Genomic DNA, 19,047 nt, shown 5'->3' on the forward strand with positions numbered 1-19,047 from the left:
GTATTTTAGTAGAGACAGGGTTTTGCCATGTTGACCAGGCTGGTCTTAAACTGCAGACCTCAGGTGTTCCACCCACCTTAGCCTCCCAAAATGCTGGGACTATAGGCATGAGCCACCGTGCCTGGCCTCATGATCATTTTTAATAATTATCAAAATCTATGCCAATTCCTTTTTACTTGGCCAACATTAATTCATGGTTGTTATTAATTTGGTTTTAATATTATCATTCATCAATATTCTGTCTTTTCAAATTGTTTCATTTTAAATGATTATAGAACCCTCTGTGATACAATTCAATATTAACAATTTTAGAATATCTATAGAAGTAAGTTATCTGCTTAGTACCATAGGCCAGTGCTAAATCTACAGTAGAAACTCCAGCTTCTGCCACCCAATGTGAAAATCCTGCTTATGAAGTTACTGACTGTATTAGGGTTCTCTAGGGGCCAGAACTAATATGAGATATATATAGATAGATAGACAGATAGATAGAGTATATATATATATATAGGATATATATATAATAGGATATATATATATATATATGAGTTTATTAAGTCATATTAATGCACACAATCACAAGGTCCCACAATAGGCCATCTGCACACTGAGGAGCAAGGAAGCCAGTCCAAGTCCCAAAGCTGAAGAACTTAAGTTTGATGTTTGAGGGCAGGAAGCATCCAGCATGGGAGAGATGTAGTCTGGGAGGCTAAGCCAGTCTAGCCTTTTCACGGTTTTCTGCCTCCTTTATATTCTGGCCATGCTGGCAGCTGATTAGATGGTCTGCCTTCCCCATCCCACTTACTCAAATGTTAATCTCCTTTGGCAACACCCTCACAGACACACCCCCCCAGATCAATACTTTGCATCCTTCAATCCAATCAAGTTGACGCTCAGTATTAGCCATCACATTGACACTCAGGTTTCATAAGATCAAGTTAGAGAGTCTTCTGGAGTTAAACCCCAGAGCTTTTTCTCATAACCACTTCAAGCCCAGTATGTCAAAACTTGAACTCATAATTGTTACCCCAAAACGTGCATCTTCTCTAGCACAGGTGGGCTTGACACTTTTGCCCGAGTGGGGCCCTATCAGTGTGTTGATATGGGTATTTTTGTATCTCTGTTTTCTACGCGAGCCTTTGACAAAATATTAACTTCAGGATCTACAAAACCTAGACCTAGACCACCTATTCCCTCTTGAAATCTCAGCTTTCAGGAAATTGTACCGTCACCTATCTTGTGACTCTTCCTAGGAATTAGAGGATTGTCTTTGATGCCTTCTTTTCTCTCCATGTCCGGACCTCTGAGTCACCAAGCAGTTGTCAGTACTGATTGCTAGAATGTATCTTGGGTGTCAGCTGCAGTTAATCCTCATTTTCACCCCCCAGTCCAGACCGCGAGTACCCACTCTGTGGATTATTGTGGTAGCCTCCTGGCCACTCTCCTGGGTTCCATTTTTACTCCTCTCCAGTTATTGTTGCATGTGACAGCTAAAAAATGCAAGTGCAAATCAAGTCCCCTCACTGTCCTGTTTAAGCCTATTCTCTGCCTTCTCTCTTCACTCATAAAGTAACATGTTCTGGCCCCTTCCTAAGCTATCACCCTCATTTTGAGCTCCTTTTCTTTCTCCTCATCCCACTGACTGCCTTTTATTTTCTAAAACGCATCATTTTTTCCTTCTTTATGACCTTTCCTGCTTGATGGAAAGCACTTTGCTCAATTCTTCATGAGGCTAAAACTTCATCAGCTCAAATATTACATTATCTTGAGAATAACCACAGACTCGCTCAAGTCACATTACATGATATTTGCATATTCCCTTATTTATAGTGCTTGTCACACTATAAGTAAACAATATGTATATATTTATTTGTGTTTGGTCTTCCCCACAACACCAAGCTTCACATGGCAGGGACCATGTCTGTTTAGTCCACTGTTCTAGCCTGAACACAGTTTTTTCAAATAATGTTCTGATATATCTTCCTAATCACTTCACATTATTATTACTTTTTTGTCCAAGAGCATAGAGAAATGTTTTTCCTTTATTAAATTGAATGACATTTCTCTTTATTGAGAGCCAGACAGGAATATATTTAATTTAAAATATCTGGCTTCTCTCCTATAAACCCTAAACTCCGTGCAGAACGGATACACCCTTCTGTCTTCTCAGGCTGTAAGAGTCCACTGGACATAGGAGTTGCTCATAATTTTTAATTCATTAAAATATGAATAAAGTTACCATTTTTGGAGAGGAAAGACAAAGCATTATAGAAAAATCCTCAATCATTATCACCCCAACGTGAAGTATCATGCCAATGCAGTAAGATTGCATGCCTAAAATTTAAATCTGATCAGGAATTACAGATAGGTAAATGAACATTTTCAAATTTTTCTCCTGTCCTCCAAGGACAAGATTCAGCTTCATCTGCCTTTCTCACTATACTGTTTCTATTTGACAACACCAGTTGTCTTGTATAAATGTTTAGAAAATGAATGAAAGAGTAGAAAAATAATTTGAATTAAAAAACACATTTTCTTTATAATTGATGTTGGCTTCTTAGTTGGCTATAATCCCACACCCCCTATGTGTAACAGCTATGTTTTTATGGGTTTTTGTTTGTTTCATTGGATTTGTTTTGTTTTTTTTTTTTTTTTTGAGACAGAGTCTCACTCTGTTTCCCAGGCTAGAGTACAATGGTGCAATCTCAGCTCACTGCAACCTCTGCCTCCCGGATTCAAGCAATTCTCCTGACTCAGCTTCCCGAGTAGCTGGCATTACAGGTGCCTGCCACCATGCCTGGCTAATTTTTGTATTTTTAGTAGAGTAGGGGTTTCACCAGGCTGGTCTCAAACTCCTGACCTCAGGCGATCCACCCGCCTCAGCCTCCCAGAGTGCTGGGATTACAGCACTGAGATTACAGGTGTGAGCTACCACATCCGGCCAACAGCTATGTTCTTAATAGACATGAAGTAATATTACTATCAGTATCAAAATGTTCACATGAGAAGGGCTTAAATTATGTGTTTATTTTTCACAGCCGACTGCACCTATAATATGTGAATTTCTTACAATGATGGCAGTCTGTCACACAGCAGTGCCAGAGCGAGAAGGTGATAAGATTATTTATCAAGCAGCATCTCCAGGTACAAATGAAGAAATTGTAAAGTATTTTTTTGTGGAAAATTGTTCTGAATGTAAAAGTCAGTTTAATTTTAAAAAGCCAAATTGAGTGTTTTTTTAGATAAAAATTTTTATTTACCGATTAGAAAAACCTTGGCTTTCAAAGTTAAATATATATGTGATATTTTAAAATGTGTAACTTTGTATATGTAATTTTTGGTATATGACATAAGTTACATGAAAATTTGAATAACATAATTCTCATAAGTGAAAAATGTACTTTTTTACCTGCGCATAATAATTTTTCCCTTTATAAATACCTAAGAACTCTTAGTCAAGCTGGTTTTGCATGGGTACAAATAGGAAAAGGAAAATGTGTTTGTCTAAATATAATAAGCATATATAACTTTAGAACACCAATTTTGATTTCCTCTTTTGTTAATGATAATAACGAAGTTTGTGTATTTATTTGGGTGAGGAAAGTTTTACACATTTGAAGGGATTCCATAAAATATTATTAGTACAGTTATCAATATTAAGTACTTAGGCTTAATTTTGGATCTATTTTCAATGTAAAATTGGGCAGATAGTCAGTTTGATGAGAACTTTGTTAGAAGTGTTTTAAACTTTATTCTAAACCAGCATCTGTGACTTACAGGATATACTAAATTCCTTAAAAGCATAAGAATTGTTATATCGCATATTATTAGGATAGAAACTGTGTGATGTTTTCTTATGCCATACCCTACTCTAGCAATAAAAAGGTTTTATTTAACATGATGAAATCATAGACATTAAAATCATTATTAGTTCATTTAAATCTGTTTAAATTGAATCCTCAATGAGCAATATTAGTTTCTCTAGACTCAACAATTTAGGAGGAAAAGGCTAAAAGTTTAGGAGGCAGTTTTCTCTGATTCCTTTTGAGAAAGTTTTCTGGAAAATATACTGGATGAAGGGGTACATTTAAATTAAACTTCTTAGGAATTTATGACTAACAGTGAGACCTGACATTTTGGAAATGCAACTCTGAGTTCTATATGTGTCTCCAACACTTAAGATTATTCTCTTCATTTATTTGGAATTGTCATGTAATTTTAAAATAATTAGATTAATAACAGCCAGAATAAAAAGAACTTTAGTTAAACAGAAAATTATATTACCTTAATGTACTTCTCTTGTACTGAGAATATTTTTTTTTCAATCATGTATTTGCTTTTACCTCTTTTTCTAAAACAGATGAGGGAGCATTGGTCAGAGCAGCCAAGCAATTGAATTTTGTTTTCACTGGAAGAACACCCGACTCGGTGATTATAGATTCAGTAAGTTAGTTGTTTTTAAGGTTCTTTTTAATGCAAGTAATACATTTGCATAGCTTCAAAGATAAAGTAATACCAAAAAGCTTATAATAAAATAGGAGTTCCCCACTCCAGAAGCAACCACTGGGTGTTCTTTTAGCTATTTCTTTAGGCCTTTATACAATCTCGTATTTTCAAAAAAAAAAAGGTGATTATTAATACATGTTTTGACTCTTCAATTTTAATGTATCTTCTGATTCTGTTACATGAGGGTGTATCTCTTGAATCATCATCCTTTTTGTTTATCCTTCCTCATACTCCAAAATTATTATGATTTTATTCCAATTAGTTAAATACTCAGGCCCAATTTTTAAAGTGGGCAAAAGACTTGAGCAGACATTTCACAAAAGAAGCTATATGGATGACCAATAAGCATGTGAGAAAACATGTTAGTCATTAGGGAGATACAATTAAGACCACAATGAGGTAGCACTACATACCTACCCAAGTGATTTTCCCACCTCAGCCTCCCAAAGCACTGGAATTACAGGCATGAACCACTGCACCTGACCACTTTTTCTCTTATTTTCTAAAGACTAAAATTTAAAAATGGATAACACCAAATATTAATGAGTATGTAGAGCAAGTGGAGCAATCCTATGCTGCTAGCAGATGCATAAAGCGGTACAGTCCCTTTGGAAAATCTTAGAGTTGTCTAATTGAGGTAAACTTACACCTGAGCCAGCAATTGTGCTCACAGTTATACAGCGGAAATGGAAGTTTCTGTTTCTAAAAAGACTTGTAACAAAATGCTCATGGCAGCTTTATTCAGAGTAGCCAAAAGCTAGAAACCAAACCAAATGCCCATCAATAGAAGAATGGATAAACAAATTGTGATATAGTCTCAATGGAACATCTAAACAATAAAAAAGAATGAGTTATTGATTCATCAACAGCATGGATGAAAAATGAATCAAAACAACCAAAAACATTATGCCGAGCAAAAAAGAAAAAAAAAAGCCAGACACAAAGGAGTGCATCCTTTTTAATTTCATTTTTATGCAGCTCAAGTTGCAGGAAAAAGTGATTTATGGTGATAGAATGCAGAACAGCGGTTGCCTCAGGGCAGGGAGGAGATTGATTGAAACAGGGCACAATGGAATTTATAGGGTGGTGGCAATGTTTTGTATCTTGATTGGGGTGCTAATTACCAAACTATACAATTTTCATTTGACTCTATCTTAAAGGTCTATGCATTTTATTATATATAAATTATGTCTCATTTAAAAAAATTTTTATTTAGTTTCTGTGTAGTATTGCCTTCTCTTTTACCTGTACAGTATTCATAGCTCAACATTGCTGTATTTGATAATTTTTTTTGTTCTTTAAATTTTGTGTTTTCCGACACCAATTTTTTTTTTAGAGATGGCATCTTGCTCTGTCACCCAGGCTGGAGTACAGTGGTGCAATCATAGCTAACCGTAGCCTTGAACGCCTGGACTCAAGTGGCCCTCCTGCCTCAGCCTCTAAAATAGCTGGGATTATAGTAGGCATGCGCCACCACACCTGATTTTTAAAAAAATTTATTTTTTAATAGAGATGGGGTCTTGCTGTATTGCCACAGCTGGTCTTAACTCCTGAGCTCAGTTGATTCTCCCACCTCAGCCTCCCAAAGCACTGGGATTACAGGTATGGCCACTGGACCTGGGCACTTTTTCCATCATTTTCTAAAGATAAATCTCTTACTTGTTTGTTCCATTGCTTCCCTGTTTTATTCTTATTATCTATATTAATTGTTCCCATACTTTCTAGTATACTTTTCTCAATACAATCACACCGTATAATCTGTTCACTGGCAGTTCTTTCCTTTCCACATCCCTTTTGAAGCCCTCCGTTCTCTTGTCTGGGCAGGTTATATTCTAAGAACTCTTCAGCGACACTTTGAATTCCTTTTGGTTTTCTCTTGTTTTGGATTTTCTGTTTCCTGTAACTCAGTTAACGTAAAAGTTACTAAGCTCCCTTCCATATTTCAGTAGGGAAAATTTGTTCATGTTGGCATTTTTTGCAGTAAAACTTTATAACTAGGATTTATTTCCAAGAAGCTTAAGACATTTCTAACTGTATTTAATTATATATTCCTTTTCTTCTTAGCTGGGGCAGGAAGAAAGATATGAATTGCTCAATGTCTTGGAGTTTACCAGGTAAAACATCTGCTCAGTTATTTGTATGGATAAGATAAATTTATATCCATTTTTATTTTTTCCCTTTTGAATAACTAGAAAGTGAGCTTTGTTTTTATTTGACTAAATTTGTTTAGACAAAATATTAAATCAAAATCTTTAGTACATTTTTGATTCTCATTATCTGTAGATAAATCACAAACCACTTTCTTCAGAGTATTGCAATGCATGACTACTGGTAGCAGTTATAAAGTGTTTTTGAAAGTTGGTCTCATGGAGGTAGAGAGTAGAATGATAGATACCAGGTGATGAGAAGGATGTGTGGGGGTGGGGGGGAAGGGATAAAGAGAGGTTGGTTAATGGGTATGAACATACAGTTATGTTGAAGAAGTAAATTCTGATGTTCGATAATAAAATAGGGTAACTATAGTTAACAACGTGTTGTATATTTCAAAATAGCTAGAAGAGAGGACTTAAAATGTTCCCAGACATGCAAGTAATAAATACTCAAGATCATGCATATTCCAAACACCCTGATGTGATCATTATAAATTGTGTGCATCTAACAGAATATCACATATACCCCATAAATATGTACAAATACTATGTATCAATTTTCAAATTTAGAAAAAGAAATCTTTTTGAAATATAACTGCCTGATTCACAAGCCCAGGGTATATGGCCAGGCGTCTTGTGGCTGCTGATCTGGAAACACAGTTATGTTTAGAGGCATCAGATTTATGTTGGGTAGAGATAAGTCAGGGTCAGGAAGCCAGCATTCTAATTATATGCTCATTATATCTAATTGTCTTCAGGATTTGGGAAACCATATTCGTGTCTCTGTTAAGTATAAGACCAGTTACCATATATTAGGAAAGAATAGAAAGCAAAGTGATTGTCCTACTTATTTTATTTCTTAAGGTCAAATAATAGATCCCTTCGGTTATAATCAGTGATAAATCTATGAGTGTTCAGCCTTTTACTCCCACATGACGATGTAACCTGCCTACCTACATTCTTGAGGCAGAGAGGCCCTTGCTGCAGGGTCTTTAAAGACTACATCACCATTCACAGGACACTTCACAGAATTAAGGCCATGAGGAAGCAATGCTGTTGTTCAAGGAAATAAGTGTCCATCATTTTTCTTGAACTTTCTTCTGCATAAGGCAAACTTGTACATTGCTTAGGAAAGGCATTTCTCTTTCTATGCAAACTTTGGTTGCTTCTTGATTGGGAGTGACCACATGCCAGTGGTTAATAACAAAAATAATGGGGTCTGTCTGACTTATTATTTAAAGTTTTTTTAACTTATATGCTCTGAAAAGTCCAAAGAAGATGAATACATTGAATAAACCGAATGGAGTATTTTCAAAGTGCACCCCTCATCTCTTTCTTTTCATGTCAAAGTGATTGTTTTTCCCAAGCTTATTTGTATTATATCCGTAGACTGTCATTAAGTAGTCTGTTAATTGCCATTTAGATACGTTTTTTAAACCGCACTTAGCACTATGCTAGGTGATGAGTGCCATGAAGAAAAAAATAAAGCAGGGTTGGGAGTTTCCGTTCTTTCAGGATTCACTGATGAAGATGGGTTTAAGAATTAACATGAGAAAAGTGAATATGATGCTGTTAAAATAGTCCCTATGAAAGACATTTGTGGTTTAGACTAGGATGATGGTAGTGAACATACAAAGAAGTTAATAGAATTCATGTACTTTGTAGAGGAATATCTGAGGGACTTTGTGAGGGATTGGCAGTGGAAGGCGGAAAGAGGAAGGCGTTAGGTTCTCTGGCATGAACAACTGGGTAGATAGAGGTACCATTTACACAGGTGGCAGAAGTGGGAATAGCAATAGATGTGGAGGTTGAAATGTTTAAAGTTTTAGGTTTTAGATGCCTGTGAGACATACAAACGGAGGTGTCAGGTAAGCAGTTGAATATAAGGGCCTGAAACAAGTCTGTGGCTGAAATAGCAATTTGGCAGTCAGTGGTTGGTAAATGATATTTGAAGTCATAAAACTGAATGGGATCTCCTGAAGAGAAGATATAAAATGAGGGGAAAATGGAAGGCTGATGATTAAGCCATGAGGGTAAGGGTTGATTAGAAAAAGAGGAATCAGCAAAAGAGATGACCTTGTTGTTAAAGATGTAGAGGACAGCGAGAGGGTCATAGCACAGAGCCAGGAGAACAGGGTTCAAGGAGAGAGTGGTCATCTGTGTCGCAGACTGCTGCAAGGTTAGGTAAGAAGTTTGAGAAGTATTTGTTGGATGTAGCTATTCATTGGAACGGTGAGGAGAGAAGAAAAAGGAGAAGACTAGGAATGAAGCAGGTAGATGAGTGAAGACACTGTATGTAGTGATGGTTTAGAGAAGGTGAAATGTGAAAGAGTTGAAAAGGGATGTGGCTTAATGGAGGGGTTGTTGCATTGGGTGAGTTTTGTAGGGGAGAGAACAGAGTGTGCTTAAATGCTTATGAACAGGATCCTTACAAAAGGAGAAAAGGCAGATTCAGGGGAGAACAGCATAACCTTTGGACCGAGGTTACCGAGAAAGTGAGAGGAGGTTCACAGACATGTAGAAGGAAGGCCTCTGATAGGAGGAAAATGTTTCTTCCATCATTTCAGGAAAAAAGATGGAGGGGATGGTGCACACACGGATATGTACATTTTAATGGCAGAAAGAAAAGGGATTTCTTCCCACCCCCAAAACAGAGACAGAGTGTCACTCTGTTGCCCAGGCTATAGTGCAGTGGTGCAGTCTCAACTCACTGCAACCTCCGCCTCCCAGATTCAAGCTATTCTCGTGCCTCAGCCTCTTAAGTAGCTGGGATCACAGGTGCACGTCACCACGCCTGGCTAATTTGTATTTCTAGTAGAGATAGGGCTTCACCATGTTGGCCAGGCTGGTCTCGAACTCCTGACCTCAAGTGATCCCCCTGCCTCAGCCTCCCAAAGAGCTGGGATTATAGGTGTGAACCACCATACCCAGCCAAAAAGGGATTTCTTATCTGAGGTTTTCATCAAGGTGAATTTTTTCAAGGTTTTGGGGTGAGGAGGGAGCATGAGAGACTTGGAGAATGGAGAAGGTATGCTGTAGCCCTGCACAGGGTGAGAGAGCAAGCTTGTTGGAATGTGATGGGTTACTGGGCAGTAAGGAGCACCCAGTTGGTGTTGTATATCATGTATTTGCTAATCCCTATGGCTGGGTAACTTTCCTTCGGCAACTTCTACTTACTTTGATGTACCACAAAAGAGAGTTCTCATTCACCCAGTATTTGGAGGTTTCACCAGGAAAAGAGAAGAGCAAGAAGTTGATAAGTTTGGGACCACGTTATCAAAGCTGGAGTAAAAAAGGCATGAATCAGGAAGGGCTAATGTAGAATGTATAAGTGTCATTACAAAGGAGGCCCAGTTAAATGTATTCCTGATGTACAGGGATAGAGATTGGGGTAGTAATACCAGGAGCATTATGGATGAAGAAAGAGGGAACTTAAATATTTCTTTTTCCTTTTTTTTTTTTTTTTTTTTTTTGAGACAGTCTCGCTGTGTCACCCAGGCTGGAGTGCAGTGGCACGATCTCGGCTCACTGCAACCTCCACCTCCCAGGTTCAAGCGATTCTCTTGCCTCAGCCTCCTGAATAGCTGGGATTACAGGCACGCGACACCATGCCTGGCTAATTTTTGTATTTTTCATAGAGACAGGGTGTCACCATGTTGGTCAGGCTGGACTCTAACTCCTGACCTCGTGATCTGCCTGCCTCAGCCTCCCAAAGTGCTGGAATTACAGGCGTGAGCCACCGTGCCCAGCTGGGAACTTAAATATTTCTGAATACCTCTGAAAGAAACTCCTGATTGTACACTATGATACCATAACTGACTGCTGCTGTATATTGAATTCATCTCAGTTTTTTAGCAGGTAAAACAAATAGATACATTTGAGTAGTCCTTTTCTGCCCTCAGTTCTGAGGGAGGATGCTTATACACTCATGGTCCAAATGAGTCCTATCCTTTGTAATGCTGTCCCAATTTCTTCCATTCACTGTTATTTGCTCTCTCTTTTTACTAATGCATTGAAAGATGTACATTTGACAGACAGTTCTTTTTAAATGATGTCACCAACACAGTATTAAAATGTTTGTGCTCAGTAGCTTAATTTTGCTGCATAAATCAGGTTTTTAACATGACGCCACTGCTTTGCTAGTCATCATTGAAGAACAATAGTTGTGAATGCTTAAGTTGTTTTTTAAAGTACTAGTATTTGCCTTCATGTGTGATGGGGTGTCACTGATTATCGTTTCTATTTTTAATAAAAATTGATTTGTATTGATATTTCTATTTTTAATAAAAAACTATAAATTAATTTATCCTTTAAGAAACCAACTTAAATATTTTTCACATCCGAAAACCTTGAACTGGGACTTTACTCTGGTGGGTATGAGCTCTTGCAGGTTTCTTAGGAACTGTTTTGTCAACTATTCCACTAGAACAGTAGATGGTACCCTGGTGCCTTAAAAAGCATAATGTCTCAAAAAGCATAAAAAATGCCTTAAAAAGCGTAAAGCACCTTTTACAGGTGCCCAACTGTTCACCCAGGGGATAGTTTGTATATGTGGAAGGTTAGGCCTCATGATTTTGTCAGATTTATTTTTGTTACTGTGAATATTAAATATGTGAGGCATGACAAACATATAGATGCATATCCTTGGTATGATGACACATTATGCAAAACCTCTTTCTTTCAGTGCTAGAAAAAGAATGTCAGTGATTGTTCGCACTCCATCCGGGAAGTTACGACTCTACTGCAAAGGAGCTGTAAGTTTTTATTTTTATTTTTTACAGTTTTGATTTATGATGGTTTATAATGTATATGTTAGGCATTCTATGGAAATGTAACACAGATGTTTAACATAAAGTTGCTGACATACACTTTTGTTGGTGTTTTATAGTAATAGTGTTCAGCCTCTTCTGGTGAAATGTAGAATTCCTTCTGGGTAAATTTGGTGCTTTGAAAAAGTTTGGCCTAGGTTATTTTTATAATTCAATATTTGATACATAATATTTGAAGTTTATACTATATAAACTGAAGACAGTTAAATACAGAAAATATTTAAAAATTGTATTAGAATGTGATTCTAGTTTGAATCTAATTTTTTAAAGAACATAGAAATGGGAGAAAATTAGATCACAGTTACTACGATAATTATGTGATTAGTTTGTCTTGCATTGTTTTAATTATAACAATTTCTGACTTGACTTTGGTATACTGGCAGTTTATGTTGACAGAAATAGTAATATGTTATTCTAACTGAATTTTTCAAGTTAAATATATTTATACTCATGGTAAAATGAGAAATCTGACCAGGGCCCTTTTTTTTATTGAGATGAGTCAGTGTTTTCCTTCTGAACTGTTCTTTCCAGTTACCTAGTTTATAAACTTCCCAACTTGAAACATTCCTATTTTAAATAGAATCAACAACCTTGCTTTATAACATAGAAACTTGGAAACTGAACTTAAGCTCAAGCCTATTATTTAAATTCATTTTGAGAATGTTAAATGCCTTGGTTTAAAGACAATGAGCAGTTTTTGAATGCCTTGATTTTAAAACATTTTGGTAGAATTATTTCATGATGTCCCATGAATTTAGTTTTAGAATTCCTTTGATTTTGTGTTCTCATCGATTAAAACACCTAACATTTATTCATTGTATGCATTCTACCGTCACAGTTTGAATTGGATTTTGGAGATAGGAAGATGAGAGCTAACGTTTGTCAGGAGCTTAGACCAGTTAGAGAAATATTAAATAAAAAGAAGATTAGGATACAATTTTAAAGTGTACTGTAAAGGTGTTCCACATTCCAAGAGTAATATTCGTGATAAGGGAATAAAGAGAGCCTTTAACACATACACACCATGGAATACGATGCAGCCATAAAAAAGGATGAGTTCCTGTCCTTTGCAGGGACATGGATGAAGGTGGAAACCATCATTCTCAGCAAAATATCACAAGGACAGAAAACCAAACACCACATGTTCTCACTCATAAGTGGGAGTTGAACAATGAGGACACATGGATGCAGGAAGAGGAACATCACACACTGGGGCCTGTTGTGGGGTAGGAGGCTGGGGGAGGGATAGCATTAGGAGATATATCTAATGTAAATGATAAGTTGATGGGAGCAGCAAACCAACATGGCACGTGTATACCTATGTAACAGACCTGCATGTTGTGCACATGTACCCTAGAACTTAAAGTATAATAACAAAATAAATATTTTTTTAAAAAAGAGACCTTTAAGACCTTCCACTTTAAATGGTTGATAAATGTCCAGTTTACAAAACCCAAATCACATCCTTTCTTGTATAGTTCAGAATCATTTTCTACCTAGAAACTTGTTTGAGGAGTTAAAGCTTTGAATAAAAAATAAAAATATTGGACTTCCATTTTTAATAGTCATAGAATTAGCTTGCATATATTTTTGCTGTTCTGAAAAAAAATTTTAATGTATTTTATATAGACTTTATTTTTATAGCAGTTTTAAGTTCCCAGCAAAATTCAGCAGAAGATAGCGTTCACGTTTGTGCCCTGCCATCACACACATACATAGCCTCCCCATTATCAACATCCCCTACCAGAGTAGTACATTTGTAACAATCCATGATCTACACTAACACATCATTATCACCCAAACCTTAGACTGTACATGAGGGTTCACTGTTGGTATTGTAAATTCTATAGGTTTGGATAAATGTGTAGTGACATGTATCCACCATTATGGTATCATATACAGTATTTTCATTGCCTTACAAATCCCCTGTGCCCCACCTAGACATTTATCTCTTCCCCCAAGGCCCCGGCAACCACTGTTGCTTTTACTGTCCCCACTGTTCCTTTTACTGCCTTTTCCAGAATGTCATATAGTTGGAATGATATGGTATATAGCCTTTCTGGAATGGCCTCTTTCACTTAGTAATATTCATTTAAGGTTCCTCCATGTCTTTTCACAGCTTGAGAGCTCCTTTCTTTTCAGCAGTGAATAATCCATTGTCTGGATGTGCCACAGTTTATCCATTCACCTATTGAAGGACATCTTGGTCTCTTTCCAATTTTGGCAATTATATGAATAAAGCTACTACTGTAAACATGCATGTGCATGTTTTTGTGGAAACATAGGTTTTCATCTCATTTGGGTAAATACCAAGGAGAATAATTGCAAGATCTTACAGTAAGAGTATGTTTCATTTTGTAAGAAACGGACAAACTGTCTTCCAAGTGGCTCTACCATTTTGCATTCCCATTAGCAGTTAATGAGAGCTTTTGTTGCTCCACATCTTCACCCAGATTTGATGATGTCAGTGTTCTGGATTTGGGCTATTCTAATAGATGTGTATTTTATTGTTGGCTTAATTTCCAATTCCCTGATATATGATGTTGAACATTTTTTCATATGCTTATTTAACATCTATATGTCTTCTGTGATGAGGTGTCTTCAGATCTTTTGCCCATTGTTAAATTGGTTCTTCATTTTCTTGTAGTTACTTTTTTATTTCTTAATTTTCTTTATTCATTTATTTATTAAATTTTAGAGACAGGGTGTCACTCTGTCCACCCAGGCTGGAGGGCAGTGATGTGATCATAGCGCATTATAACCTATAACCTCAGATTCCTGGGCTCAAGTGAACCTCCTGTCTCAGTCTTGTTTTTATTACTTGTACAAATTTATGGGGTACATGAGAAATTGTTGCATGTATATAATGCAGAGTGATCAAGCCAGGATACTTAGAGTGTCCGTCAGCTTAGTACAATACATTTTTTGTGGAGTATAGTCACCCTACTCTGCTATCAAACATTGAATTGATTCCTTCTATCACATGGTATGTTTGTACTGTATAACCCAGTCCTCTTTATCCTGCCTCTTTCCTTCCTTCTCCCTGTGTCTCACCCTTCCCTGTTGGTGTTTGTACTCTCTACCTCTATGTGATCATATTTTTTAAGTTCTCACATGTAAGTGAGAATGTGCAATGTTTGTCATTTTGTGCCTGGCATATTTCACTTGATAATGACCTCCAGTTTCATCTATGATGCTGCAAATGACATGATGTCATTATTCTTCATGGCTGAATAGTATACCATTGTGTGTATATACTCTTTTTTTTTTATCTATTGGTCTGTTGATGGACACAAGTTAATTCCATGTCTTTGCTATCGTGAATAGTGCTGCAATAAACATGTGAGTGCAGATATCCCTTTGATCATTGATTTTTTTTTTTCCTTTGGGTACATACCCAGTAGTGGGATTGCTGGATTGAATGGTAATTCTAATTTTTTTGAGAACTCCTTATGCTGTTTTCCATAGTGGCTGTACTAGTTTACATTCCCACCAACAGTATGTAAGAGGTCCTTTCTCTCCACATCCTCGCCTATATCAGTTATTTGTTGTCGTTTTGACAATAGCCATTCTGACTGGGGTAAGATACATCTCATTGTGGTTTTGATTTGCCTCTGATTACTACTGATGTTGAGCATATTTTCATATACCTGTTGACCATTTGTGTGTCTTCTTTCGAGAACTGCTTACTCATGTCCTTTGCCCACTTTCTAAGGGAATTACTTATTTCCTGTTGTTTCAGTTTCTTGTATGTTCTGGCTATTAGTCCTTTTTAGGGTGAATAGTTTGCAGATATACTTTCTTGTGTTGAACAGATTCTCTTCACTCTGTTGTTTCTTTTGCTGTGCTTTTTAGTTTAAGCACAGCTGTGCTTTTTAGTTTAAGCACAGCTGTGCTTTTTAGTTTAAGCACAGCTGTGCTTTTTAGTTTAGTCCCATTTGTGAATTTTTGTTTTTGTTGCCTGTGTTTTCAAGATCTTGGTCATACATTTTTTGCCTAAACCACTGCCCAGGATAGTTTTCCCTAGGTTTTCTTCTAGTATTTTTATAAGTTTGAGTTTTATGTTTGTTTTTAATCCATTTCGATTTTTTGATTTTTTGTATATGGCAAGAGATAAGGGTTCAGTTTCATTCTTTTTTTTTATTATTATTATACTTTAAGTTCTAGGGTACATGTGCATAACGTGCAGGTTTGTTACATATGTATACTTGTGCCATGTTGGTGTGCTGCACCCATCAACTCGTCAGCACCCATCAATTCATCATTTGTATCAGGTATAACTCCCCAATGCAATCCCTCCCCCCTCCCCCCCCCCCATGATAAGCCCCAGTGTGTGATGTTCCCCTTCCCGAGTCCAAGTGATCTCATTGTTCAGTTCCCACCTATGAGTGAGAACATGCGGTGTTTGGTTTTCTCTTCTTGTGATAGTTTGCTAAGAATGATGGTTTCCAGCTGCATCCATGTTACACCAGTAACAGACAAGCAGAGAGCCAAATCAGGAATGAACTTCCATTCACAATTGCTTCAAAGAGAATAAAATACCTAGGAATCCAACTTACAAGGGATGTAAAGGACCTCTTCAAGGAGAACTACAAACCACTGCTCAGTGAAATCAAAGAGGACACTAACAAATGGAAGAACATACCAGTTTCATTCTTATTTAGGATGGGTTTTTAGATTTCCCAGCACCGTTTATTAAAGAAGAAGCATGACCTTTCTCCAGTGTAGGTTCTTGTCAGCTTTGTCAAAGATCAGTTGGTTATAAATATGTGACTTTATTTCTGGGTTTCCTATTCTGTTCCGTTGGTTTATGTGTCTATTTTTATGCCAATACCATGTTGTTTTGGTTACTATAGCCTGGTAATAAATTTTGAATGTAGGTAATGTGATGCCCCCAGCTTTGTCCTTTTTGCTCAGGATTATTTTAGCTATTTGGGCTCTTTTTTGGTTCCATATGAATTTTAGGATTATTTTTTTCTAACTGTAAAGAATGACATTGGTATTTTGTTTTTGGGGGTGTGGGATATTTTATTTTACTTTTTAGTACATGAATAAATTCTTCAGTGGTGATTTCAGAGATTTCCATGCAGCCATCACCCAAGCAGTGTACATGATACCCAATATGTGGTGTTTTATCCCTCACTCCCCTCCTATCCTTCGTCTCCCCCCAGGTCCCAAAGTACACTGTATCATTCTCATGTCTTTGCATCCTCATAGCTTAGCAGTCACATATGAGAACACATGATATTTGGTTTCCCATTTCTGAGTTACTTGACTTAGAATAATCATCTCCAATTCCATCCAGGTTGCTCCAAGTGCCATTATTTCACTCTTTTTATGGCTGAGTAGTATTCTGTGGTATATACATACACCACATTTCTTTATCTACTTGTTGATTTATGAGTATCTGGGCTGGCTCCATATTTTTGCAGTTGCAAATTGTGCTGCTATAAAAGTGTGTGCAAGTATCTTTTTCGTGTAATGAATTATTTTCCTCTGGGTAGATACCCAGGAGTGGGATTGCTGGATCAAATGATAGATCTACTTTTACTTGTTTTAAGTAATCTTCACACTGTTTTCCATAGTGGTTTTACTAGTTTACATTCCCACCAGCAGTGTAAAAGTGTTCCCTTTTCACCACATCCTTACCAATGTCTATTATTTTTTGAGTTTTTTATTATGGCCATTCTTATCCTAAGGTGGTATCACATTGTGGTTTTGATTTGCATTTCCCTGGTAATTAGTGGTGTTGAGCATTTTTTCATGTTTGTTGGCCATTTGTATATCCTCTTTTGAGGATTGTCTGTTCATGTCCTTAGCCCAATTTTTGGTGGGGTTGTTTATTTCCCTCTTGCTGATTTGTTCGAGTTCATTGTAGATTCTGGATATTAGTCCTTCATCAGATGCATACTTTGAAGATTTTCTCACACTCTGTGTGGGTTCTCTGTTTACTGTCCTGATTATATGTTTTGCTGTGCAGAAGCTTTTTAGTTTAATGAAGTCCCATCTATTTATCTTTGTCTTTGTTGCATTTGCTTTTGGGTTCTTGGTCATGAAGTGTTTGCCTAAGCCAGTGTCCAGAATGGTTTTTCCAATATTATCTTCTAGAGGTTTTATGGTTTCAGGTCTTAGATTTAAGTCTTTGATCCATCTTGAGTTGATTTTTGTATAAAATGACAGATGAAGATCCAGTTTTATTCTTCTACATGTGTGTGACTTGCCAACTGTCGCAGCACCATTTGTTGAACAGAGTGCCCTTTCCCCACTTTCTATTTTTGTTTGCTTTGCTGAAGATCAGTTGGCCATAAGTATTTGACTTTATTACTGGGCTCTTCATTCTCTTCCATTGGTCTATATGCCTATTTTTATACCACTACCATGCCGTTTTGAGGACCATGGCCTTATATAATATTATAGTCTGAGGTCAGGTTATGTGATGCTTCCAGATTTGTTTTTTTTTTTTTTTTTTTGCTTAGCTTAGACAAAATTTAGGATTATTTTTTCTAATTGTGAAGAATGGTGGTGATATTTTTATGGGAATTGCATTGAATTAGTTTGAATTAGTAGATTGCTTTTAGCAGTAGGTCCTTTTTACAACATTGATTGTACCCATCCATGAGCATGGGATGTGTTTCCATTTGTTTGTGTCGTCTATGATTTCTTTCAGCAGTGTTTTGTAGTTTTCCTTGTAGAGGGCTTTCACCTCCTTGGTCAGGTATATTCCTAAGTATTTTAATTTTTTTGCAGCTCTTGTAAAAGGTGTTGGGTTCTTGATTTGATTCTCAGCTTGGTCACTGTTGGTGTGTAGCACAGCTACTGATTTGTGTGCATTACTTTTGTATCCTGAAACTTTGCTGAATTCATTTCCCAGTTCTAGGAGCTTTTTGGAGGAGTTTTTAGGTATATGATCATGTCATCTGCAAACAGTGACAGTGTGACTTCCTCTTTACCAATTTGGATTCCCTTTATTTCTTTCTCTTATCTGATTGCTCTGGTTAGAACTTGCGTATTACGTTGAATAAAAGTGGTGAAAGTGGGCATCTTTGTCTTCTTCCAGTTCTCGGGAGAATATTTTCAACTTTTTGCCATTCAGCATAATGTTGAGTGTGGGTTTGTCATAGATGGCTTTTATTACCTTAAGGTATGTCTCTTCTAGGTCGATATTGTTGAGGGTTTTAATCATAAAGCGATGCTGGGTTTTGTCAAATGCCTTTTCTGCATCTGTTGAGATGATCATGTGGTTGTTTTTTTTTTTTTAATTCTGTTTATGTGGTGTATCACATTTATTGACTTGCAGGTGTTAAACCATCTCTGCATCCCTGGTATGAAACCCACTTGATCCTGGTGGATTATCTTTTTGATACACTGCTGGATTCAGTTAGCAAGTTTTGTTGAGGATTTTTGTATGTATGTTCATCAGGGATATTGGTCTGTAGTTTCTTTTTGTTATATCCTTTCCTGGTTTTGGTATTAGGGTGATACTGGCTTCATAGACTGACTTTGAAAGGATTCCCTCTTTCTCTATCTTTGGAATAGTGTCAGTAGGATTGGTAACAATTCTT

General features: G+C 36.8%; 1 protein-coding gene across 2 annotated transcripts in view; it reads left to right on the forward strand.

Moving 5' to 3' along the window:
• Window positions 1–19,047, forward strand: part of ATP8A1 (ATPase, aminophospholipid transporter (APLT), class I, type 8A, member 1) — a 278,979-nt gene that overhangs the window by 111,897 nt on the left and 148,035 nt on the right. For both annotated transcript variants that reach the window (XM_011949035.1, XM_011949034.1), the window contains 4 exons: window positions 3,039–3,144; window positions 4,361–4,443; window positions 6,571–6,620; window positions 11,341–11,410. In XM_011949035.1, coding sequence (XP_011804425.1) covers window positions 3,039–3,144; window positions 4,361–4,443; window positions 6,571–6,620; window positions 11,341–11,410 — 309 coding nt within the window. The remainder of the gene's footprint in view (window positions 1–3,038; window positions 3,145–4,360; window positions 4,444–6,570; window positions 6,621–11,340; window positions 11,411–19,047) is intronic.

This window comes from Colobus angolensis, unplaced genomic scaffold (genome assembly GCF_000951035.1).
Source record: "Colobus angolensis palliatus isolate OR3802 unplaced genomic scaffold, Cang.pa_1.0 Scaffold29, whole genome shotgun sequence".
NCBI lineage: Eukaryota > Metazoa > Chordata > Mammalia > Primates > Cercopithecidae > Colobus > Colobus angolensis.